The sequence below is a fragment of the Macrotis lagotis genome, chromosome 1 (genome assembly GCF_037893015.1).
Source record: "Macrotis lagotis isolate mMagLag1 chromosome 1, bilby.v1.9.chrom.fasta, whole genome shotgun sequence".
Taxonomy (NCBI): Eukaryota; Metazoa; Chordata; class Mammalia; order Peramelemorphia; family Peramelidae; genus Macrotis; species Macrotis lagotis.
The window spans coordinates 572,704,195-572,730,528 of NC_133658.1; the positions used below are offsets into that span (position 1 = coordinate 572,704,195).

General features: G+C 37.7%; 1 protein-coding gene across 2 annotated transcripts in view; it reads right to left on the minus strand.

Moving 5' to 3' along the window:
- Positions 1–3,353: 3,353 nt before the first annotated feature.
- The window catches only part of POPDC2 (popeye domain cAMP effector 2), a 37,816-nt gene continuing 14,835 nt past the window's right edge, over positions 3,354–26,334 (minus strand). Inside the window, exons 2-4 of one of the 2 annotated variants that reach the window (XM_074214584.1) lie at positions 25,259–25,367; positions 19,516–19,921; positions 3,354–10,498 (exon numbers count right to left, since the gene is read on the minus strand). In XM_074214584.1, the coding sequence (XP_074070685.1) occupies positions 10,404–10,498; positions 19,516–19,921; positions 25,259–25,367 (610 nt within the window). In that variant the 3' untranslated portion in view covers positions 3,354–10,403. Of the gene's footprint in view, positions 10,499–19,378; positions 19,922–25,258; positions 25,368–26,334 lie in introns of both variants that reach the window. The other variant, XM_074214585.1, reaches the window with a different exon arrangement.

Sequence of the window (26,334 nt, forward strand, 5' to 3'; positions counted from 1 at the left end):
TTGTTTCAGACAATTACTATGGAAAAATCACTCCGATTTCCTTAGCCTTAGCTTCCTTAAAAGTTATCAAGGAGATAACAATAACACCTACCTTACATAGTTATTAAAGAAGTGAGAAAACAGATGTAAATCACTTTGTAAGCATATATCTATCTATCTATCTATCTATCTATATATATATATATATATACTAGCTTTTATTATTACTTTTCTCATTCAAAGTTGTAAAACCAAACTTCTCAGAACTTGACTGTCTATAGGTAGCTTTTTTGTGAATTCATAGAATCACAGATTGATGAAAGGGTATCCTAGCATCTGTCAAAATTCAAGATCTGAGGCTAGGTCTTTAAGGATTTCATTCACCATCTCCAAAAACATGGTCATCCAGCTTACCCTTGAAGTTTTCCATTGTGTGGAGAAACTACTGCTTCAAACCAGGAAGAGCTGGGTTCAAGTCTTGTCTCTGATGCATAATAGTTACATGGCCCTGAGCAAGTCATTTTAACCTCTTAAGAGTTCTATGCACCTCTCTAAGATTATAACTTGCAGAGAAGTTGGTCAATAAACAATTACAAAGCAATTACTAATGCTAAACATTGGTGATATGAAGAAAGAAAAAAGACAGTTTCTGCCCTCAAGGAGTTTACAATCTAATGTTGGAATCAATATACAAACAAGCTTATACAGGATAAACTGGAGATAAACTAAGAGTAGAAAAGCTATTTATTAGCTTTAAGGGGAGATCAGAAAAGACTTCCTATGGAAAGGAGGATTTTAGTTGGGACTTGAAGAAGGAGATGGAGATGAGGAAAGGAAACTATTCCAGGCTTGGGAGGGGGGTGTTGGGAGATTTCAGTGAAAAGATTCAGATTGGGAGATGGAGAATCTTGTGTGAGGAAGAGCAAGGAGGCCAGTGTCACTGAACTACAGTGTATTGAAGAGTGTAAAAGGATCAGAAAGGAAGGGGGCAGGTCATGAAGAGCTTTAATTTTCTATCTGTTCCTCTCTATATGGTCAATGACTTTCCTCAAATGCGACTCCCTGAATGGAATACAATACCCTCCGCCTAGACTATGTACAGTGAGTGGTTCTATCTTCATGTTTCTCTTGAAAATCAAATTAGTATTCTTCCCAGCCATGTTGCACTGGCTGCTACTACATAATGGGAAGGAAGAGGTCCATGGAGTCAAGACCTGTGTTCTGGGAACTACCTCTAATACATAATGTCTGAGGAACCTAGGCAGTCACTTTTTAGTTCTTGTTAACTCTCTAAGATTAAGTTTCAGAGAAAGAGTCAACCTTCATTTTAAGTGGGAGTTTTTGGATACAAGTTCCCTACAACAATGAAATCACAAGTCCAGTAACTGTTGAGTCCTTGCTGGGCTGGGTCAAGAAGACTGCTTCTCTGGGTTACTCCTCAATGGACCTGGATGTTGCTGACACCACCAACTCCAGGACTGCAGTTGTTTGTGAGACTTTTTATGACTTTGATGAAGATCCTGGTCTCACTGATCAAGGAACTCTCATCTCAAGTTAACTTTTTACTTAAGATCCAGAAAGAGACAACACAAAAGAAACACAAGAGGACCCAAAGACGCCCAAAAGCCAAATATACAGACAAGACAACTGATGCTTCTGTCTTCCGCACCCCCAACCTGGAGGCATACAGTGATTTTTGCCTTGCTATTAACAGGAAAGAAAAAAAATCCAAAAGACCTCTGAGAGAGGGGCATGTGATTCCATTTGTATGTGGATTCAGTTCTTTCATCAACTTTTCTGGCTACAGACCAGAAATATTTTTTTGTCACTGCAGAGCACCAGAGACTCAGTCCTTATGGAAAGAAGAATTCTCATAGAACTTCCACATGTTAGATGAAAATCAAGAGGATATTGTATATACTCTTTGTAACCAATCAGGAAGGGTATATCTACACATGTTTCTTACCCTTTTTTGCATGTGTTATAGCACCCTTTGGTTATCTATTGAAACCTATGATCTCCTATTTGGAACTTCTTTTTATGATGTAAAGACTAGAAAACTGCCTTCTGGGGGGGGTGGGGGGAGGGAAGTGAGATGGGGGAAAAATGTAAAACTCAAAATAAATAAAACCTTTCTAAAATTTTTAAAAAAGAACTTCTTTTTTAAATAAATAATATGATTACAAAGAAAACCAAGGTTAATGCAAAATAAAGATATACTTTTTTTCCCATCCAAGTTCACAGTCACTCTGATGTTCATCTGTGGATCCCAAGTTCAAGGGAAGCTAGGTGGCACAGTGAATAGCACACTGGCCCTGGAATCAGGAGGACCCAAGGTCAGATCTGATCTCAGACACTTCTGTGTGAACTTGGACAAATCACTTAACCCCATTGCCTTGCAAAACTCCCCAAAAAGCAAAAAAAAAAAATCTAAGACCTGGGCCATCAATGGTCAGTCCCCCATTACATGCATATAAGGTAAGTTAATTGACATGTCTGATATCACACAAATCAAATGTTCTTTTCAAAGCATGAAAATATCTTCTGAGTTGATCTCTTTCAACCCCTTATTTAAAAGTTCGTTTAGATCCAAGGAAGAGAACTATAGATGATACTCAAAGGATGTCTGCTCAGTTCTAATTTATTGATTTTTAAACAAATGTTATAGGGAGAAATGAGGCAGTCAACCACCTGGATTCTCTTTTATTTAAAGTTTTTGACATCTCATCGAATCCTGATTCTGTCATGCAATATGTTAATTTTTTCCCAGCCTTTTTATTATCTATAAATCTGAAAAGCATTTCAACTTTTTCCAAATCACATTTTTTAGGTTCATTCATTCTATCAAAATCCTTAATCTCATTATCATTTAGCCCACATCTCTCTATCTTGTCCACAAAGGTGGATCTGGGATTCTAGTCTCACCTTACCCCTTAGTAGCCCTGGCACCTTGTCTCTGGGAAACTTGATTTCTTTATCTGTAAAATGAGGAAAGCATGGGATAACCGTTTGCTACCTATCTCCCAGGTAAAGCTATGAAAGGTGGTATAAATAAAGATTATTATTATTACTATTATAGCTTTAAGGAACATTACAAATAATCTTTTTTTTTTTTATGTTTTTGCAAGGCAAATGGGGTTAAGTGGCTTACCCAAGGCCACACAGCTAGGTAATTAAGTGTCTAAGACCGGATTTGAACCCAGGTACTCCTGACTCCCAGGTCAGTGCTTTATCCACTATGCCACCTAGCTGCCTCCCACTATGCCACCTAGCCACCCCACAAATAATCTTTTCTAAGCTCCTTATTTTATAGTGGAAGAAACTGAGATCTAGAGAGGTGAGATAGGTTAGTGGCAGAGCCAGAACTAATATTGGAACACTTAAAGTTCAATGATGTTTCCACTAAATCAGGTGCTTTGGTTATTTCTTGATGAATTCTAAGGAGGGAAAATAGGAAATAATTTGGTATTTCTACTAATAGCTATCCTTTTTGACTTGTGTGTTGACAAAGTAAATGATGGAGAGGCATAGTTAGCAGTTTCTGAAATCAAAAAAAAATGGGAATTTGGTGGTTTGTAAACTCCACATGAATCAGCATGTTTGAGAGAGTAAGCAGAAAAGCTCATGGGGTCCATGGGCTGCGGTAATGAGAGTTTCCCTCTCAGGTTCTCAGATGTCGGCCCAAGACTACATGCTATAGGGTAGGGCCAACCTGCATTATTTGAGGGAGTTTCCTTATTGGGAATTTCCTATGCCAATAAATCTGCCTAATCTGTTCCAGGAACTTTACAAGTGACTGGAGATAAAATAACAGACAGGGAAACAGTCAAGGCTCTCCAGGAGATTACCTGAGCTTGGAGAAAAAAACATGCATTTATAAAGAAGTATAAGGTCATCTGGCTGACCTTAGCATCTGAGGAGAGGAGCAGCAGGAAAGGCCCCAAGTAGAAAGAAAGTAGTACTTATACTGAGTTTTGAAGGAAACCAGAAATTTTTGAGAAAGTAGCATTCTAGTCCCCTGGGAGTGGTGGTAGAGAGAAATGAAACAAAAGCAAAAAAACCTCCACCACACTGTCCTGGTCAGATGGTGTCTGGAATATTGTTCTCAGTTTTAGTTCCAATATTTTAAGAAGGATGATGATGAGCTTACATTGACCATGGGAGGAATGGTAGGATCATACATTTAGGACCAGAAAGGGATTCTCTTATTTTACAGGTGAGTAAACTGAGGAATTTAGTGATTTACCAAGTCATACAGCTTAGGAGATGAGATTTAACTTAGATCCTCTGACTGTTCCTTCCACTTGTACCACTTCAAATGATGAAGGACCTTGAGTTCACATCATTGAAGGAATGGGTGAAGGAACTGGAGGTGTTTATACAGGTGTTTAGAAGAGAAGGCTTAGGAGGGATAGATATTAGAAATGTTGTAGTAGAGATTCATTTCAGATGTGAGTTGTAGTTATTTTATACACAGGTCAGTTGCTGAGTGGTGTAGGGAATAGGAACCTGAGGTTCAAATTTAGACACTTCCTTGCTGTGTCACACTAACTCAGTTTCTTCTACTGTAAAATAGAAATAATAATATTGCCTTTCTCACAGGGCTATTGTGAAGCTCAAATGATATATTTGTAAAATGTGCTTAGTACAGTGCATGACCCGTAAGAGGCACTTCATAAATGGTTATTCCTTCTCTTCTTTTCTAACCTCAGATAGACTGGGGCCAGCTTATACAAGTTCATGAAAGCTGATTGTTAAATTATCTCTAAGAGCACTGACATCTCAGAAACGGGCAACCCTAGAAATTAGTATTTGAGTGATTGTTTTGTTGTTGGCTAGACTTAAGAAAGTGATGAAGAAAACGTTAACAATACAATAAGGTAGTTTAAATTTTATTCTATGTTGTGCATACCTTTCTCATCACCCCAGAGTCAGTCATTCAATATTTGTCATCATGCCTGTTTCCAATTTTAAAATTTCTGTGACTCATGGATAATAAAGGAGAAGCAAATAAATGCCATGGGATATTGCCCAGAGATTTAACAGCATTTCTGTTTTACAATGATCTCTCAGAATTTACAATAATAGATTTAGAAACACACAGTACAAAACACAAACAATAAACTTCACATGACTTCTATTGCATTTCCAAATTATCACATATAAAAATCATTGATCTTATTACCTTTGCCATATAAAAAACTTTAAAGTTATCAGGAATGGAACAATTACATTCTATTAAAGAAATAATAATAATAATAATGTAGTACTTAGCATATGCCAATCCCACCATATTAAGGACTTTAAATTATAATCATTTTGTTCTCACAACAATAACCCTAGGAGGTTGGGTATCATTTTTCTTTTTCTTGTTATAAATCAGGAAATTGGGGCAGAGATATAAAATAACTCGCCTAGAAGTTTCTGCAACTGGAACAGAGAAGGGTGGGGTCACCAAGGGGAGAGGCTGACTGGTTACCCCACCCACCTCATAGAGCCTAGCTGGACTTTCCCAGTTAGCAGCTAGGTGGGGCCTGCCGAGGGCTGGTCCTAAACTGGAAACTCAGATTGACTGGCGGGGAGGGGGGCAGGTGAGAGGGATATGGCAGAGGACACTGCCTAGGGACGAGGGAGGCTGGTGCCAGGACCCTCCATCCGTGGTAGTTATAGTGGCTCAATTCAGGGAATGTTGGCCATGGACACTGGTTTCTGTCCACCCCCAACCTCCCACAGCTGCAGGTGCTGCTGGGACAGAGAGGGCAGAATGTCTTAGTAGGGTGTGCTGAAAAATGTCCAGGGCCACTGTCAATGTGGGACACCACTTTACTTTTTTCTCTCCTTCCATTAGTTGGGGTAGAATATAATAAAAGTTTCCCTACAGTTCTCAAGCATTCTCTTTCCTTAATCTGAAATGAGAGGAGTTAACAGAGAAGCAGGAGATACATTGGTTTTGTTAGCAATCTTCACAAGTGAGTCTGGGAGAGGGGAGTGTAGAAAGCAGAGAAATTTACTGAATATCCTCCTCCTCCTTTTGCCATCTCTCTCAGGAGATGAGTGATCAGGATTGTGGGGAGGGTCCCCCAATACTTTCCCTTTTTCAGCATCTACCCTAGTCTTTACTTAAAAGGATCATACTTTCCTTTCCTAATAGTGCAGAGGGAACTCAGGGACAAAATAGGATAAAAAAATGAAAAGTCAAGAAAAGGTTAATAAGTTATTTACTTATTTATTTTCACTTGCTTCAATTTGGGCTTTCTGTCAAATTAATTTTCCTTCACTTCCCTAGAACCATAAAAACTATTAATTTTGCCAATTGCTTTCAAAACTTTTATAAGATTTAATCTTTATTTTTCTACAAATTCTATAGAATGGTACTTTACTTAACTCCATTGCCTTGCAAAACAAAACAAAACAAAAAGAAGGGGTTTAATGCTACTGAGACTGGGATCAATTATAACACAATCATTCTTAGGTCTTGAGTTCTCATGGTTAACATTCCTGGGTCCTATGGGAACAGTTATTGTCTCAAGTCTTAGGGGGGTCATGATCACTCTGTGGGGTTTAGAATCAAAGTTCTATGAAGGGAAGTGAAATGTAGAATTTGCCAGATGCAAGGACCCATGTGATAGGGGAAGCTAAATTCCTCTATGGTCCAAACATTATACTTTGCCTGAGAGTAATATCATCGTGAGCTCGAAGGATTATAGCTATGTTAATCTCAGGGTATAGTCTAGACCTCACACTAGCTAGATCTCAGCTCTGGGAAAGAGGGTATCTCCAAAATATATTGACAAAAATACAGCAACAAGGAACTGATCTTGAGACATCAATTCTAAAACAGAGGCTTTTAACCTGAAGTTTTAATTCCCCGTGGGAATCTGAGGAGAGATTTTAGTGGGGGGGGGGGGGGGGGTAATGAGGAAGTTCGTGAATTTGGATGGAAAATAAATTGTCTTTAATTTCACTAGCTTTTAATCAAAATTTACCATTTCCTTTAACTATTTAAAATCATCCATCTTCTCAGAAGGGGTCCACAGACTCAAAAAGAGGTTAAGAACCTCTTGTCCTAAACTACATTCAACTCTCAGGGCAGCAAGGTGGTGCAAGTGGATAGAGCACTGGCCTTGGAGTCAGGAGGATGGGAGTTTGAATCCAACCTCAGACACTTCTCTCTTACTAGCTGTGTGACCTTGGGCAAGTCACATAACCCTGATTGCCTCACATCCACGACCATCTCCAATCATCCTGGTTCATATCTTACTGGACCCAGATGACTCTGGAGGAGAAAGTGAGGCTGGTGACTTAGCACAGCAATCCCTCACTCAAATCTAATTCACGACTTTGTTGTGGTATTACCTCCTTATGTCGTGATCTTCTTAAATGAAGGACAAAATATTCAACTCCCTCTATCCCTCTTCTTCTCTGTTTTTACAATTCTCCAGTCTCGCTTAAAACTGCAGAAGCTGAGGAGACCAAAGACCATCTTGTACTTTAATTTCAACTTATACTTCAATTTGAGGATAGAGGATGGAGTGCTAATTAGAACTACTACCCGCAGACTCCTAGGGAAAAGTTGAAAGGGAAGTGACAGTTTCATTTTTTTGGCTTTATATATCCAGTGCTATAGTACCTGTTCCATAATGGGTTGATTGAGTGATTGCTTTTGATTCAGAAAGCTTAGGCTAGAAAATTTTGACCCTTCTGGCAAGAAATCTGGGTAAGAAGAGACATTGTGAAATAAAGAATGGTAAAAGAAGCATACCATGGACTGAAAAGAGAAATAAAGATAGGTTTACAGAGAGAGAGGGTAGGTCTTTCAAGGTCTTTCTAGACTAGAGGTTTAACAAACACTAGCGGGCATCTACATTTAACTTTATTTCTATTGTTTCCTAGGGTAAGACTGACCCATCCCTCCTCATTTCAGAACTATTAACTGCTGGGGCCAGAACCAAGAATATCTTTCTGGCATGTGCCATGCTGTAACATCCTAATATTTTGGAATTGTGTGTCCAAAACCACACAGTATTTGCCCACATGCCATCTGGTGTAAAAACAAAACAAAACAAAACTCTTCCCAAAATATATGGGGGCTGGTTTATAACTAGCTCTATAAAATGTTACTATGGGTTTATAATGTGTCAATTGTAGTGAAGATACTGGGGGACTCTGGATCCATTTTTTTGTGTGGGAGGGGGAGTGGGGGTGGGGGAGGAGGAGGTAGAAAAGCTGTAATTTCACTGATAATTGAAAGTGACTCCTTGTCTCAATGCAGATCAACATGTGCTCTGCAAATTAGTCAGAGAATTTCTTGGAACATTTAGAGGGTTAAGTGACTTGGTGAGGTTCTTTCTGACTCCTCTATGCTGTGCAATCCTTAAGCAAATTGAGCTGAAGCAATTTAGGAGCAAAAACAGAGTTGTAGAGAGAGGAAAAAGAAGAGGAAGTTGGTTTAAGGAAACTGTCAGTTCCATAAAGAGGAGAAAGTTGTTGAAGAGGAAAGAAAGAAAGAAAGAAAGAAAGAGAGAGAGAGAGAGAGAGAGAGAGAGAGAGAGAGAGAGAGAGAGAGAGAGAGAAAGAAAGAAAGAAAGAAAGAAAGAAAGAAAGAAAGAAAGAAAGAAAGAAAGAAAGAAGCCATTTTACAAAATGTTGGAGTTTTCAGGGTTCTATATTCAGGCAGGAGATAGAGACTGGATTAGGGAGACTTCTGTGTGTGAGTGGGGCCCCAGGTTGATATTATTGATTATTCAGACTGCCTAGATTCTAGCCTGGCTTGAATAAAAGGAGGCAGGTAAGGCTGGGAGAAATGAGACAGAAAGGACCTCAGCGATCAAAGAAGCTAAAGGAACAGAGGGAAAGCACCCTGGCCTGAACTGAAGGGAAAAAAGGACAAAGAGGAACTGGGAAGGAGAAACAGATATGCCAGTAAAACCCATTTTTGTTTCAAGCTGATCTGAGAGTCATAAGATAACTTATTCCAGTAGCTTACTCAGTTTGGTTCTCTGTACCCTGAGGTGGATGAAGGTTGTTTTGCACTTTAAATGACTGATTGAACTGGGTCTGAAAGGGAAGAATATTGCAGGAGTAGAAGAAAGGAGAAAGGCTACTTTGAGTACTTGAAAGGGGGACTCTGGAGAAAAAACCCTCCAGTAGTAAATTTAAAGAAATTTTTTTAAATATACAATAGTTTATTTTCTGCACATCATAGATTGAATTTTAGTGATACGAACAGGTAAATTACAGATACAGAGTGTAGTTCTGGGGTCCATCTTCATTCCGTTTAATAATATCTGACTTCTTTCTTCAAATCTTTCCTTGTTTTCCTCCTAGGCCAGCCCATCTCTGATACTTAAATAGCTAGCTGTTTGACAATAGGCAGATTATTTCTTTACCTTTTAAGTGGGAATAATAATTCCAGAATGACCTATCTAGCATTAGTTATAATGAGGAAAGCATTTGGCAAACCTTGAAACTCTATATAAATCTGATTTAGTATATTTTTATGATGTTGTCACTGCTGCTGATACTAATATCACTGATAGATATTGAAATTGTTCTTTGCCTTAGTAAATGAACTCTGGGAGCTATTATGCCTCCCTCCCCACCCCAGATTCATTACCTGGTGGTCAATGACCACTTGACCTCTGCCTGTGAACTTTTCCAAACATAACTAGGGAGATACTGTGGACCAAGATATTCCCATAAATCATATCTAGTATTCTCTAAATTCTGTGCCTCCTGGCTTTTCCCTTCTCATTCTCTAATCCCTCTGGAGTCATATCTGACTTTTCATGTCTCTTTTTGGATTTTCTTGGCAAAGATACTGGAATGGTTTGTCATTTCCTTCTCCAGTGGATTAAGGCAAACAGAGGTTAAGTAGCTTGCCCAGAGTCACACAGCTAGTGAGCTGGATTTGAACTCAGGTCTTCCTGACTACAGACCCCATACACTATTCATCTAGCTACCAGTTATTCATAAATACTTATTTCATTTTTTCCTTCCTTCTCTAAATCAAGGAATCTGAATAGGCTATACTTTACAGTGGCCCTGGGGATAAATTCATCCAACCCACTCATTTTATGGTTTGGCCTGAAAAAGTCAGGTGATTTGCACAAAGTTAGACAATAAGCCACAACAGTACCACTGAATGAAATAGAAACATGAATCAGAATTTCTTAGACAGCTTAATCATATGGTACTTTCTAGTCATTTTAATTAAATGACCCAGAGGGCAAGAGTAGAGGAAATACAAAATGGCACAGGTAGTGTGATGTTGTGCAAATGCAGGAGTCTTTTGTGTGACAATGCAGGTGAGGAACCCAGTGCATGAAAATTCATGAGGTCAAGTTCATTGTTGGCCTCCTTGTGAATACAAGCTTGTGCAGAAAGTAGGACTGGTCATTGCAACAAGAGTTACCCATTGATCCCTAAAGTTCAGGGGTATGCGTTGGAGCCAAAGGGGCCTGTCCCTTTGAGCATTTGGCTTTAACATGAGGATTACTCCTAAGAGGACTTCCAGAAGCTGGAGAGAAAGAGAGAAGAAGAAAAAAATTTCAGAACTGTGATCCCCAAAAGTTTGGCAAGCTCTTCCTGGAATCTTGCTAGATTTTGTATATATAGTTATTCCTTCCACATTGCAACTCTCCCTATTGCAATTTCAACATAATACAAGTTGGCATAAGAAATTAAATGGGAATTTTTGAGAGTTTTCCAGAAGCAACATGACACAGAAAAATTTAGAAATTTGGAAATGCCTAAATATATATATATATATATATATATATACACATTTGTAATATTATATAATATCAACATATTTTTTTAATACTGTAACAAGCCATAAAAGAAAAAGAAAAAAATCCATCTTCTCTGTTATGGAGAGCCAAAAAGTTTTATTTGGATCTCAGGGGCACCATGATGTGGAAAGGATAACTGTACTTGACTTACCCTCTCATTTTCTACCTTAGTTGCCCACATTGTAGTAATCTTAAAGTAAATTGGTAAGGAAAATATTACAGATATGATGTCTCTAGCAAGCAAAATATCTTCTAGAACTATAACTAAAAGAATTGGTTTCAAATCTTACTTGGAGGTATTCAGATTTTTTTGGCTTTGTTTTGTTTGCATTTTTTTTAGGGAACAGATATTTGGACTGTATAGTAAATTTTGGCTTAATCAGGAGCTAAATTTTACATTTTGTAGCTTCCCTGGGTCTCTCACTTCTCCTTCTCCTTGGTAAATGCACTAAGCTCTCTTCCTTCAGAATAAGATGGGGCTAAGGCAGCTAGCTTTTCCAAAATCTCCTCAGGTTGTTCCAAACTGAATTTCATCTTTCCCCTAAAACTTCTTTTTGATTTCCTTATTTCAATTAATGGTATCACCATTCTCTCACCTTGACCAGGATAGAAACTTTCAGAATCAACTTTGATTTTTTAACCTCACATCTCCAATTAGCCACTAAATCCTAATATTTTCTATTTCCATCTACACCTTATAGAAGATATCATAACCTTAGCTTGGACATAGGCTGGCAACTGAAAGCACTCAGAGAGTCCTGGATGAACCCTGAACAAGCTGTGTCACTTTGAGAAAAGTGCCACAATAAGTAGGACAAAGATGTAATGACTATAATGATGTATTATTGAAAAGCTAGAGAAATTTGATTGATGCAGGGACCCATCAAGCCTTCAGAGGCAGCTGGTGATGCAATAGATAGAACACTGGGTCTGGAATCAGGAAGATTTGTGTTCAAATCTAGTCTCAGATGTTTAATAGCAGCTTCAGTCTCCCCAACTGTAAAACAGAGATAAAAATAGCATGTATCTATTGATGTGAGAATCAAATGAGATAATATTTGTAAAAAGTATTTAGGATGTTGCCTGGCATATTGTAGAATATATATGCATGTGTTCTCTTCTTATCTGTACCCATGCCCTTTCAGAAGACTAATAGAGTCAGAAGAGAAGTAAGGAATGAAGCATATATGCTTATTTGATGCATGGGAGGGATTTGGACATAGAGAGCAGAGGGAGGAAGGCAGTAAAAAGTGACAGCAAAGTAGAAAAAAGAATATCAATAAAAAATTTTTTTAAATTAACTTCTTTTGGGGTGGCTAGGTGGAGCAGCAGATAGCCACTTAACCCCATTGCCTTGCAAAAACTAAAAAAAATTAAATTAAATTAACTTCTTTTATGAAAGCTGTATTTTCCTCATCTATAACAGGTGATGCCTATGACTCACTTCTTAAATTCTCTTTATTTTACGACTTAATCCTTTAAGATTTGGAATTACAAGACATGCAGTTTTACTGTATCTCTGGTAGCATATTTATGTTTTAGAAAGATCAATACTCTTTTTTAAGGGACAAGTTTATGGTCATTAAAAGTACTTTGCAATTTTCCAAATATGCCCTTGTTTCTCCTCTTCCTGAATTCTGATACCAATTCATTATTCAAAGTGTCTGTTCAAGATGAAAGTATTTTTGAATCAACCACTGCTATGGATTATTCAACCAGCCAAAAATTATGGATTAAATATAAATTCTAATCCAGCCTCAGATATCTGTATGACCCTGGGTAGGTCACTCACACTCAGTGTCAGTTTCCTCATCTATAAAATGGGGAAAATAATAGCTCCTACCCCCAGGATTATTACAAGGATAAGATCTGATAATATCTGTAAAGTACTTTGCAAACCTTAAATAAATACTACACAAATCCTTGCTATTATAGCTATTCCTATCAGACAATAGGCATTCTTTCACATGTTTTTTTTTTTCTATGAAGAATTGACCAAATTCTTTTGCTTTTATTTAGAATTGTTCTCTGATATTCTGGAGCTCAAAATAATTAGCCTGATATCTACAAACAGGAACATCCAGAGGACTTCTCTACCTTTAAGGAATCCTTAATCTGTTTGTATTCTGGACTGTATATCATGCAAAGTTGAGTGGTAAGCACCTTTGGCAAACATGGCACCCTCTGTTTTACATGACAATTGATATTAATCTGTCATCAAAAAGATATGTGGTGATAGCTTTCAAGGAATCACGTGATTTTTGACATATACATTGGAAGAAACTTGATGAAGGAGAGTCTTACAAGGTAGTTCCAAATCAATTTTAAGTTTCAACAAACTGTGGGTTCTTGCCATTTTCTTTAATACCTCACTGTCAATAGTATGCAGCTATGATATTGATTTCCAAACAATTCCCTTTTCAAATTAGGTCTTATCTGAACTAAAATCAAGAATACTAAAGATGCTTTCTGTGTTTATATCAATTACCGCTAAAAAGATTTTGAGGAGGTTGGAAAATAGACATATGAATAGATAATTGTAGATATTTTCTGTCAAGTTTTTTTAAATAAAGTCTGTCAATTTTTCTCCAAAGTTTGGCATTTTCCTCTCTTTTAAATATCCAAAGAATTGATCTCTCAAAATCCTCAAAATAATACTACATTTAGCATGGGCTTCCTCTATAAGCAGGCCTCTAGACAAGGTGCTATTCCCATCTCTCTTTCCTTTAGTGTCATTTCTGCATCCTCAAGCAGCATACGAATACCTATAAAATTAGAATATAAATGTGATGGCTCTACTGTCATTGATGGAGAAGAGAATTTGTTATAGCAACATTTACAGATACCCCCCCCTTTTTCTCTCTTTATTGTTCATCCACTTTCATTCTTAAATGCTCTTAGGCCTATCTGGTTTAATTGGACCCCATGCCAACTTGTAAACTTATATTCCTCTTTACTGTTTCTCTGTGATTTATGAGATGATATGATTCATAATCTTCTATCATCATTGCCTATAAGATTTCACAAAGAAGTATATGCTCTATATGCTTTCATCTATCATACTATATCTCCCACATCAAGAAGATAATATTTTTCTAAGACAGTTTCCAGGCTCTCCTGGTATCCTTATTTTGGGGACAGTTTTACATTGGTTCAAATTCTTTAAAAAATGTTAATCATCCAATATATACTATGGAAACAATGTAAAGACTAACAGACTGTCTTCTGTGGGGGGGGGGGGAAGCAAGATTAGGGGGAAAATTGTAAAACTCAACATAAATAAAATCTTTCTTAAAAAATGTTGATCATCTATATAAATGTCTGTTCTTTTATCCATTTCCAGATTTTAGCTACCTAATTTGGATACCATAATTTCATATTTTTATTCTTTTTTTATTTGGTATTGTTTTTTATCTTTGTTCTGGCAAGTTAGTGGTCTGATTGAACACATATAACTGACTTGAAGATGATTTCCTCATCAATAACTAGACCTTTTCTTCCTGTTAAAATCAGTTTCATTCTTTGTGATGTTATTTTTTTATTGCCTTTTTTCTTGAAGAAAATATTATAAACTTTTGGCCTATTTTATTTCTCACTCCTAAACCATATTTAGTGTGTGTATGCATGCATGTACTTCCATATATAAACATATATATATTTATAAAATATATTATACAATTCATATTATATATTTCATGAAATATTCCAATATAGATATTTATCTATATACTACAAGCTATTATTTTGATAGCATATATTCATATATGAACATGTATATTTATAAAAATATATCATGACTATAATATACATGTATATGTATATTACAAATAGATGTCTATATAGATACACGTATTCATAAGTATATATTATATATGAATATAATATATACACAAGTATGTATGTATAAAATAGATGTGTATATATACTTACATATCTATATGTGTCTACCTTTGTATTAAAGTATCCATATTCATGTACTAACACAGAAAGTTCAAAACATGAATAAAGTTACCATAAATCCTAATTGCAGTTTCTTATCTGGTCTGAGTTTCCCTAACTGGAACATGAAGGACCTCTGAAATTCCTTCAAATTCCAAAGCTCTGAATGTTGTTTTGTAGAGACCAATGCATATCACATAGCAGCGTATATTCTAGAGCTATGTGTGGTAGCTTTGGTTGTTACTTCTTCTAAAGTTGTAGAAAAGGATGAATATGAAAGAGAAACCTTCAGACAAAACAATATTAGAAACATGGCAAGACTGGGGTATTTGAGACTTTGTTTTAGAAACCTTAGTAGATGTCAGGGAGTCCTAAGGACTCCTAAGTTTGAATTAACTGTAAAATGATACTAACAGGTGCAGGATTATTGGGAATCCCAGTCACTAGGGGAGGGAGACATTCCAAGGTCACTAGATCATATTTAATGACATGAAGAACAGCACATTATAATGAAGAAAAACCCTATGCTACCAAAGCTCAGCTACTGAATGAATCACTGTAATAAACAGAAAAGTCATCTAATTGTTCTCTGTACTTTCTCTGATAAAATTGAAGCAATTATAACAATTATTATACTATATTAATAGTATATATCATAGGAATGATATATTAATATGTAATATTACAACAATGATTATATATCATGTTACTAGTAACATATTATGTTAACAGTTCATGAATTATATATCAATGGTATATTAATAATATATGTTGTGTTCATAGTATATTAATATAATATAAAATATTATTACTAATATAATATATTCAGTAGCATATTTATGATATATAATATTATAGTGGAGGTTATATACTATTATATACTATATTGATAATATGCATTTAATATTTTAAAGTTTGCAAAGCAAAACATTATCCCATTTTATCCTCTAAACAGCTTTGTGTGATGAGTTCAATTATTATCCCCATTTTAAAGATGAGAAAACTAAGACTGAGAGTGGTCAGTTGATCCTTGCTTAGGATCACAGAGTTAGTAAAAGTCTGAGGGAGAATTTGAACTCAAGTTTTCCTGAATTCCAATTCCAGAATTCTATCTCTCAAAAAGCCTTATTGATGACGATCCTTTCCACTTCAAAGGAATACTTGACTTTTAGAGCTGAAGAAGTCTTGAGAAACTAACCTATCTTGTGCCCTTATATTCCAAAGGAAGAGATTGAGACCTGAGAGAGAAAGAGACAGAGAGACAGAGAGAGAGAGAGAGAGAGAGAGAGAGAGAGAGAGAGAGAGAGAGAGACAGAGACAGAGACAGAGACAGAGACAGAGACAGAGACAGAGAGACAGAGAGACAGAGAGACAGAGACAGAGACAGAGACAGAGACAGAGACATAGAGACAGAGAGACAGATAGAGAAACAGAGACAGACAGGCAGACAGACAGAGAGAAGCAGAGACAGACACAGAGAGAGACAGAAAGACAGACAGAGACAGACAGAGACAGAGACAGAGAGACAGAGAAAGAGACTTGCTTAAATCTACAGTTGGAAGTCTTGTCACTCCAAATTCAGTCTTCTTTCTGCCTTATTATTCTTGCTTTAGAAAACAATATGGGGGGGGGGGGGAAAGAAGGAAAGAAAAGAAAAAAGAAAATAATATGGGGGAATAAAAGGGAAGTAAAGAACAATAAAAAAGGTTGAACATGAACAGAAGGGGAGATTGGTTAGCAAGTGACAACAGGCTTCAGATCGTGCTGCTGAACCCAAACCTGTTTCCTCTAGCTCTCTAGTGGTACAAAATGCTTTGAGAGATGCATTTTATATCTACAAACAGAATTCATTGTTTTAGGGGCTTCAAAGAATTTTGAAGATCACCTAGTCCAAAACCCTTCTGATGAACCAAACGAATTAAAAGATTAGCCTGAGATTACATAGCTAGCAGGTAGCCAGGCTGAAACTTGATTTCAAGCTCTGTGCCTCCTAACTCAAGGTTCTTTCCTATTTTTTCTATAATTCTTTTTCTCTACAGTAATTAACAAGTAAGTATAAGGATCTTTAACTATATAATTTGACTTCAAAAATTTGCAATCATTGATCTCTGTGGTATAGTCATAGGTAACATACTGCTCTCATTTTGAAGCCTTGCATCTGAAGAAACACCCTCCACTGATCCTTTCTTTGAGCAGAGAGGTGGATGGACAGGACAGCATTTTTATAACTGGAGGAGAGAGTATTCTAAGGGAAAGGAATTAGGAAAATGAAAGGTGAAGGTGGAGGTGACCTTGAGCTAGCTTGAACAGAATGGAAGATATGTGCTGCCAGTTAATGGGAAATGAGATTAGATAGGTTAACTAATGGAGGGCCTTAAGAGCTGTGCAGAAAATTTACATGCTAGAGTGGAATGTGAGAGCTCAAAAGAACTAATTGTTAGATTTTTCTATGTGAGCATTTACACCTCAGAAATTGGCAAATGCTCCAAATCAGGGCATGATTTGTTGTTTTGTTGATTTTATTGTCTAGTCTTAAGAAAGTGATGGAAAATGTTTGTAATGCAAATTAAACTTAAAAGTGTTTCCTGGGGGCAGCTAGGTGGAGCAGTGGATAGAGCACCTGTCTTGGAGTCAGGACTTGGACCTGAGTTCAAATTTGACCTCAGACACCTAATAATCACCTGTGTGACTTTGGGCAAGTCCCTTAACCCCACTAAATATGCCTTAAGTAAATAAATGAGCACTTTAAAAAAAAAAAGTCTTCCCTGAGGTACATTTCGTGGACCAATTTCACTGGATCTCAGTTTCCTCATTATTAATATAAAAGGACTGGATTAGATTATTATCAAAGTCCTTTTTAGCATTCTGTGATTCTGCATCCTTTGCTCAAGGTGTCTTCCTGAGAGATATTCTTTGCATTAGATGCAATGGGATTTTCCTCAGGAAGACCCATGGAGGGTGTGGCCATGATTAGGTAGAGTCCCTTGGAGAGACCACTGTGGGAAACTGCCAACAAATCTCTGGAATTCATTCCCTGGGAGCTTTTTGGGCATTGTTCCCCTCTAGGAGAGGAAATCCCATGAGCAACCTCAGGCATTATGAGATTGATTTGAGGAAGTGCAGTGGGGCCTCCCTGATAGGTGTGGTTTTGGGGGGAATACCATCTTCTGGCATACCTCCATCAAGCTACCGACAGGATCGCCTCAGGGGTGTCTGCTTCCTTCCCCAATGCAATGCCTAACAGACACTTCACTCTGCCTTTGCCAGTAAATTAAGCCAATATTTTGGATCCTCATGGGGTGGGCATTTCCCAGTTACCCAGTCCCAGGCCCAAGGGACTTTTAGCATATTTCCAGTACTGACTGAAGGCCCATAAGATGACTGGCCTGCCTAGAATTAATGTTGTCATTAATTTTGGTTAAACAAATGACAGAAAACAAAATTCACTTCAACTCTCGCAGCAGATATTGAGCATTAGCATAACTCTGCATAGCAGAGAAGGGTCTGCTGGCCTACACAAATGGGTAAGCAGTTCTTATCACACAAAGGGACGGAGCTGCACCAGGAATTTCAGTGATGCTCTGACTTGGAAACTGCCTCTACCAAGGCAGGCCAGGACTCTCCTGTGCAACATACAGTTCCAGTACCCTAGAGATCACAAAGGTTAAGTGACTTGATTAGGGTCACTTCAGTAAGACACAGGATTTAAACCAGGTCCTCATGGCTCCAAGAACTGATCTCTAGCTACTATACCACACTATAAAGTGCATGCATATATACATATTTTAAATGCACAGATACATTAATTATACACATATAAATCACATACATACACACCTATAAATTATACAATATATAAATTATGTAGGTACTTGTATATCTACATATATTTATAACATTTATACCACACTCTAAATTACACACATCTAAACACATATATATCACAAGCATATAAACCACAGAACATAAAAATCATGTATGCATATGTATAGATAACAAACATCTACAACACTATACTCATAATAAATGATGTACAAACACACATTGCACACAAATATACTCACATCAATCATGCATATATTCCTATAGATTACACAGAGACAGAATAAATAATGTAGGTATGTGTGAATATAAATATACATTTACAATCCTACGTCACACTATACATTTCATACATATACACATGCTGTATACACATACATAAACATCTATAAATTATAATATACAGAACATAGCAAATCTGTAATGAATATGTATTTTATAGATAAGTGTATATGTTTGTAATGCTCTAAATATACACTTATTATGTGCATATATATAATACATATATAAACATATTTATACATTACACACATAGAGAATATAGAAATATATTGTGGATGTATATATATGTATATATGTAAATATATTTTGTTCTTTAAAGAAGACAAAATTGCTGAACATTCACATAGCATATATTATGAGCACATTATTAGATGCAAAGTTGTATTAGAGTCCCTAAATTATGAGTCTGGCATCTCTAAGGAAACCTTTTTTAAGATCATTTGGGTCAGGTCCTTGAAAGCAAGCTAAGTGAAGCTGCACTCTTCACAGACACATGCATCAGCCATCTGCAAACCACAGGCATGGTTAGGAGTGCCCCCTTCCTTGGGTGGGCATGTACTTACACAGGGGCCTTAAACCAGATGGCTGTGCCCATGTTAGAACTTCCCTCATCTCATATACTCCCCTTCACTCCCATAATCCATAAATGATCCTGGCAACTCTGCAAAATCTTCCAACACAAGACTGGTAGAGTCCTCACCCAGGGTATCACTGCCCAGTCGCGATGCCCTGGATGGGGCAGGAGGTGCAGCAGGGGCAGCAGGGGCTGGAAGAGAAGGGAGTGCGGGAGGCTTCTGAACCCCCACGGACAGAGGGTGAGGAGGGAGGACTGGCTCCTTGCTTTCCTCAGCCTCTTTCTCAGCTTCAGGCTCTGAGGAAGAAGAAGCAGGACCCAGGACATGATAGAGGCTGGGGAGGCGGATGTCAAAACGCAGGCCAAACTTGGCAAAGAGCTTGTCATTGAGCGCGTACAGCTTCTCTGAGATGTCATAATCAAGTAGGGCCGCAAAAAGGTGGGAGATGTAGCGCTCTTTGTCCAAGAGGTGGTAGAGGGTCTTCCGTGGCCAGGAAACGTAGCTGCAGTCTGTCTCAGCAGTCAAGGTGACCTGAGGGTAGATGATGCAGGAAGAACATTAGGCTAAGGATTTTCTGAGACCATTGACAGGTATTTAGTAAATTATTTTAGATGAATATCATGTGTAATGAATTCATTTTCTTATTGTCTTTCCCAGCGCAGACTTCAAATTTTACAGATGAGGAAACTGAGAAGGGACTCAAGGTCACACTTGACTCAAATTGCAGGATGCTTCTCACTGCACCATGAGGAATCTCAGAGTTGTAAAGGACTTTAGTATAAATTTAGTATAAATTCTCTCTATGATATTTCTAAAAAGGGGCCATCAAGTCTATGCTTGAAGATATTTTTGGGGAGAACCCACTTTTGTCCACTTTATTGGGTACCTACCATGTGAATACACTGTTCAAAGTGTTGGGAATACAAAGAGGCAAAAGACAGTACCAACCCTCAAGGAGCCTAAAATCCAATGGAGGAGGCAGCATGTAAACAATATCTATATATCTCTATCTCTCTATCTCTCTCTCTCTCTCTCTCTCTCTCTCTCTCTCTCTCTCTCTATCTATCTATCTATCTATCTATCTATCTATATATATATATATATATATATATATATATATATTTTGCTTCTGCCAGGCACCCATCACACCTGGACTATTGCAATATAGCCTTCAGGTTAGTCTTCTTGCTACAAGTCTCTCCTCACTCCAGTCCATCCTCTACTCACTCTCAAAGTGATCTGCCTCAAGTGTAGGTCTGACCAAGTCACTCTCATTCAATAAGCTCCAGTGGCTCCCTATCATCTCCAAAAGCAAATGGAAAATTCTGTTCGGCTAGTCTTGTGTTAAATCAAGTCATATATGTTACAGTGAAGGTTCCAAGCTTTTAGTCCAATAATAGACAGGAGATACAGGTTTCAGTGGGCAGCTAGATGTGTCTGCCTCTGTGTGTCAGTAGATAGAGTGATGATGAATATGGAGTCAGGAAGACATCTTTCTGAGTTCAAATTTGGCTTCAGACATTTACTAGTTGTGTGACTTTACCCTATTTGCCTCAGTTTCCTCATTTGTAAAATGAACTAGAGAAGGAAATGGCAAATTGTTCTAGTATCTTTGCAAAGAAAATCCCAAATGGGGTTGTTATAATTAAAATAAAACAGAGAGGCTAGGTGGCCTAGTGGATAGAGCACCGGCCCTGGAGTCAGGGGTACTTGAGTTCAAATCCGGCCTCAGACACTTAATAATTACCTAGCTGTGTGGCCTTGGGCAAGCCACTTAACCCCATTGCCTTGCAAAAACTAAAAATAATAATAATAATAACTAAAATAAAACAACAAAACCGAGACACATTTCAAATCTTGTCTAGGGGGCACAGCATTCTTTGCTCTAGGAGCTTTCCTTAATGCTGGCTAGTCTCTCTACAAATACATTCATCATGGGAAGCAGAGACATTATATCTAGAGATATAAGTTTCCAAAGACATCTTTTTAAAAAATTAATATTTTATTTTCTTCCCAATTACATATAAAACCAATTTTTGATATTCTTTTTAAAAATGTTGAGTTCTAAATGCTTCTACTCCCCTCATTATTGAGAAGATAAGCAATTTGATATAGGTTATACATGCACTATAATACAAAATATATTTCCATGTTAAAAACTTGAACATTTTACATATAGTAGACATGTACATTAATAATAGCTCATATGTAACAGCACATCACTCTTTTCTTTAGGTTTTTGCAAGGCAAAGGGGGTTAAATGGCTTGCCCAAGGCCACACAGCTAGGTAATTTTTAAGTGTCTGAGACCGGATTTGAACCCAGGTATTCCTGACTCCAAGGCCGGTGCTCTATCCACTACGCCACCTAACCGCCCCTAGCACATCACTTTATAAAAAGACTTTCTTAACAACAACAGCATTAAAGCAAGCAGCATAAGAATTATTTTCATTTTATAGGCCAATCAGTGAATCCATAAACATATTAAGAGCTTATTATATGACAGACATTGTGCTAGGAATTGGGGTCACAAAGAGAAAAGCAAAATAGTTCCTTGACTTCAAAGAGTTTACATTCTAGGGAGATAAACTATCTCTCCAGATAAATACATATATAGATAGACAGCATATAAATATCTATAATAGCTAATAAGGTAATTTGAGGGAGAAAGACAGAAGTAGCTGAGTAGGAAGAAACATATCAGGAAAGGCTTCAAGGAGAAGACAGGTTAAGAAATCTGGGGTTCTAAGAGGCAGAGGTAAGAAGTGAGAGTATTCCAAGATGGCATGAAAGTAGTATTTTGTATGAGTTGGAGAGGTAGCTTGGAACCAAATTGAGAAGGAATTTAAATACCCAACAGAGGAGTTTCTATTAGATCCTAAAGGTTATAGAGAACCACTGGAATTTGTTGAGTGGGAGAGCAACATGGGCTATAGAAAAATCGGCGGTTAGGTGGCGCAGTGGATAGAGCACCGGCCCTGGAGTCAGGAATACCTGAGTTCAAATCTGGCCTCAGACACTTAATAATGACCTAGCTATGTGGCCTTGAGCAAAGCCACTTAACCCCATTTACCTTGTAAAAAACTAAAAAAAGCCCAAAACATTTTGGCAGCTCTGTGGAAGATGAATTGTAGTGGGGAGAGAATAGAGGTTGGAAAACCGAATTGGGAGACTTTTGGAATAGTTGAGGTGGGAGGTGACAAGGGCCTGAACTTGGGGGGGGGGGTGGCTGAAGGAAGAGAGAGGAGACATGAAGGAGAAGCTGTAAAAGTAAAAACAACAAAATTTGGCAACTGATTGGGATTGGGGTAGGAGACCAGAATGACTCTGAGGTTGTGAATCTGCAGACTGGAAGGGTGGTAATATACTTCAATAGCAACAGGGAAATTTGGCCACTCTTCCATCCATTAGATTTTCAAAGTTGACCAAAAAAAAAGGAAAATGAAGGAGATATGAGAAAATAAATGTATTAATGTTGGATGATAGAGCTATGTATTGGTCAGATCATTCTAGAGGGCCATTTGAGACTATGCCCTCAAAGTATCTAAATAGTCTTTGACTTTTGACTCAATAATACCACAATGATAGGTCTATCCTCAAAAGGGATCAAAGAAATAAACCAGCATCAATATGGTGATCCCTCAGGAAGGGGAGGGGAAGAAGAGAGGGAACCACCAGGCTGTCTAAGGAAAATAAAGCCACCCAGATCAAAAATAGACCATGTCAAACCAGTATTGGAATCAAGCCTATGACTAGCCACTATACCTTTGGCTTGGTGAGATAAGGAGCACAATCTTTTTTTTTATTTTAAAAATTAAAAAAAGTTTATTGCACAAACATCTTGGTTACATTTATTAAAGAAATTCAATTTCAAAAAATTATTGGAGAAAAGCTCTTTCAGTTGAATTACATACTAGAAAACATTTTACAAACAATGGGAAGTGAGGGAGAGGAAGAGGAAGGGGAGACAAATGAAAAAAGCAATTTTTTTTCTAGGAGTGTGGTTGTAATTGAGGAGAGACAAGACAATAATTTGATCATAGCTATAGAGATTAAGTGACTTGACCATAGTCACACAGCTAGGACTAGAGAGCCAGGACTCAAACCTAGGTCTTCTAACTCTTAAGACCATTGTGCTTTTCACTATACTACACTCCTTTTCAGCTTAGAAAATAATTTGCTCAAGCTATTGCCATTTATTGTTCAAGCTATCTCTACTTTTTCTTCTTTCATTCCTTTTTCAACCTGTAAGGTCAATAGAACAAATATTGTCACCCCACCCACCCCATTTTCCAGATAATAAAACTGAGTCTCAGAGAGATTAAACCCATAATCATGCAGGGTAAACATGCAGATCTGACACTCAAACTCAGAATTTCCAAGTCCAGTAAACTTTCCTCTATACATTCTACTTCTTCAACTCACATAGTAAATATTTACACTGAATGAATGAGTTCGTCTATTGGGGTTGCATTTACTCTATCATGGTCAGTTGTTGCTCTCACAGTCCCCAACCTGCTCCTTCATTCCAGGCAGCAAGGGGCTATTTGTGAAGAAGGTGGTTCCATGTCTCTTGGTATCTCTGAGGACTACTGTGTTCCTCAGTCTCTTCAATCAACTGACTGCCACTCTTACTGGGTAAATCAGGGGATAACAAAAGGCTGCTCCAGCATCAGTAGTCATAGATATGATATGGTATGGTAAATTGAATGCTAGATCATAAAGAAGACCTGAGTTCAAACCTTGTCTTGGACTCTAAATAGTTGTGTGACTCTAAGCAAGACACTTTATCTTACAAACTCACATCTGTAAAGTGGAGATAATAATAGCAAGTAGTTTCCAGAGTTGTATCAAAAGATAGCAGTTTGTCATAGTGCTATCTGATAGGGTTAGGATCATCTTAAGGATCTTTGTATCAATCAACAAGTATGTATTAAGCACCTACTATGTGCCAGATATCAGAAAGATGAAGGGGATACAAAGATAAAGATGAAGCAGCTCTTGCCCTCAAGGGACTTGCATTCTACTGGGGAGAAAATACATAGCTATATGTCCTATACAAAATAAATATAAGGTAATGGTAGGAAGGCTTAATAACTAGAGTAGAGAAGTGGATCAAGAAAAGCTTCCTGGAGAAGGTAGCATTTAAAGTTCACAAAGCACGGAAATATCTCATTTCAGTAGCCCTGAAAGGTAGATGCTGTAATTATCTCTGTTTTACAAGATGAGGAAACTGAATAAATTAAGTGAGATTTTTTTTACCAAGCCTTTTACCAATGCTCGCTTTACTGTACCATGGGTGACTGCCATATTTGTCTCTCTATCTCATCCTCATGTGAGAGGTCACACAGCTATAGTCAATAATTTAATTTTTTGCGGGGGAGTGGTCATTCTTGGCTTCTTCTCTTCATCTATCTCCTATCTAACCCTAATGACTGAATGGGTGCTGCCTCAGTCAAACTATGACCTGAGAAAGACCTAGCTTTTAAAAGGCCATGGTGTCTCCTGCATCCAGGGCCATCTTTAGTCATGCTAATTCATATGTGGCCACTGGACCCATATGGCTCTGGAGGAGAAACTGAGGTTGGTGACTTTGCACATCTCCCCTTCACTCAAATTCAATTTATTTGCACTTCATGGCATCTCCTCCCTGATGTCATAGTCTTCTTGAAAACAAAGGACAAACTTCATCAAGGCTGGATTATAACCTAGGTCTTCCTGAATCCAAGCCCAGTGACCTATTCACTACATTATGCTGCCTCTTTAATAAATGCATAATAAATGCTTTTTCATTCATTCAAACAACCAATTGACCAACCTAGACATTACTTTCCATTATCAAAAACATCCAAATGGGCCTCCAACTTACCTGGAATATCCCTTCTTCCGATGGTTGCAATGATTCCCACTCTGGGGAGTCCATGAACTGGTAGGGGAAGATATAATGCAGAAACTGCCCATCTTGGCTCACACGAATCCTGAGAAATAGAGCAAACACACTTTTTAAGGAATCCAGATTTCTAGTCCCAGTTTTCAGCTAACTATTTGTACAACTTTGGGCAAGTCACACAAGTCATCTGTAAAAACTGCTAAGGAAAGGGACAATAAAGAAGAGTTGATACTTTTTAGTGTTTTAAAATTTGCAAAGAACTCTGCATATTATCTCATTTGAGCCTTATAGTAACCCTATGAGGAAGCATTGCATATATTACCCAACCATGAGGAAACTGAATTTAAGAAAAGTGAGAGTACATGCCCATGGTCACACAGAGAAAGTGTCCATAGGCAGGATCCAAACCCAGCACCATATCTACTTGTTGTTCACTCATGTCCTACTCTTTGTGATCCTGTGGTCACGCCACTACTGGCCATGGAGTTTTCTTGGCAAAGATCCTGGAGTAGTTTGCCATTTCCTTTTCTAGTGGATTAAGGCAAAGAGAGGCTAAGTGACAGCCAGGGTCACAGAGCTGGTGTCTGAAGCTGGATTTGTTCTCAGATCTTCCTGACTCTGGACCCAGCACTCTATCCACTGAACTACCTAGCTGTCTGCTTATCCATGAGGTCTTTTTCATTTTTGATATTTTAGAATTATCCACACCTGTGTTAAATAGGGACCTTCCAGTGAAGTCAATCTAGTCTTGACCCTATGGTTGAACAGTTCAGCATCACATTGTCCTTCTAGATCCCTTGTCATCTCATTGCTCAGACCCTGCCAAACCTTGGCCCTAGATGACTTCCACCATCTGCCTTCTCTCCTCTCCCTAACATGGGACTGAATGGATCTGGAGGAAGTCACACAGTTATGCTACCTGTGTCCTCTAAAAAATTTTGTATGACCCACCTTTTGGAAGTCTTCCAAAAGGCTTTGAAACAGAACAAGGGAAGACAAGAACATCAAGGTTGCCTGCTGTCCACTTTCCAGAATTTTCAAGATGATTTCATACT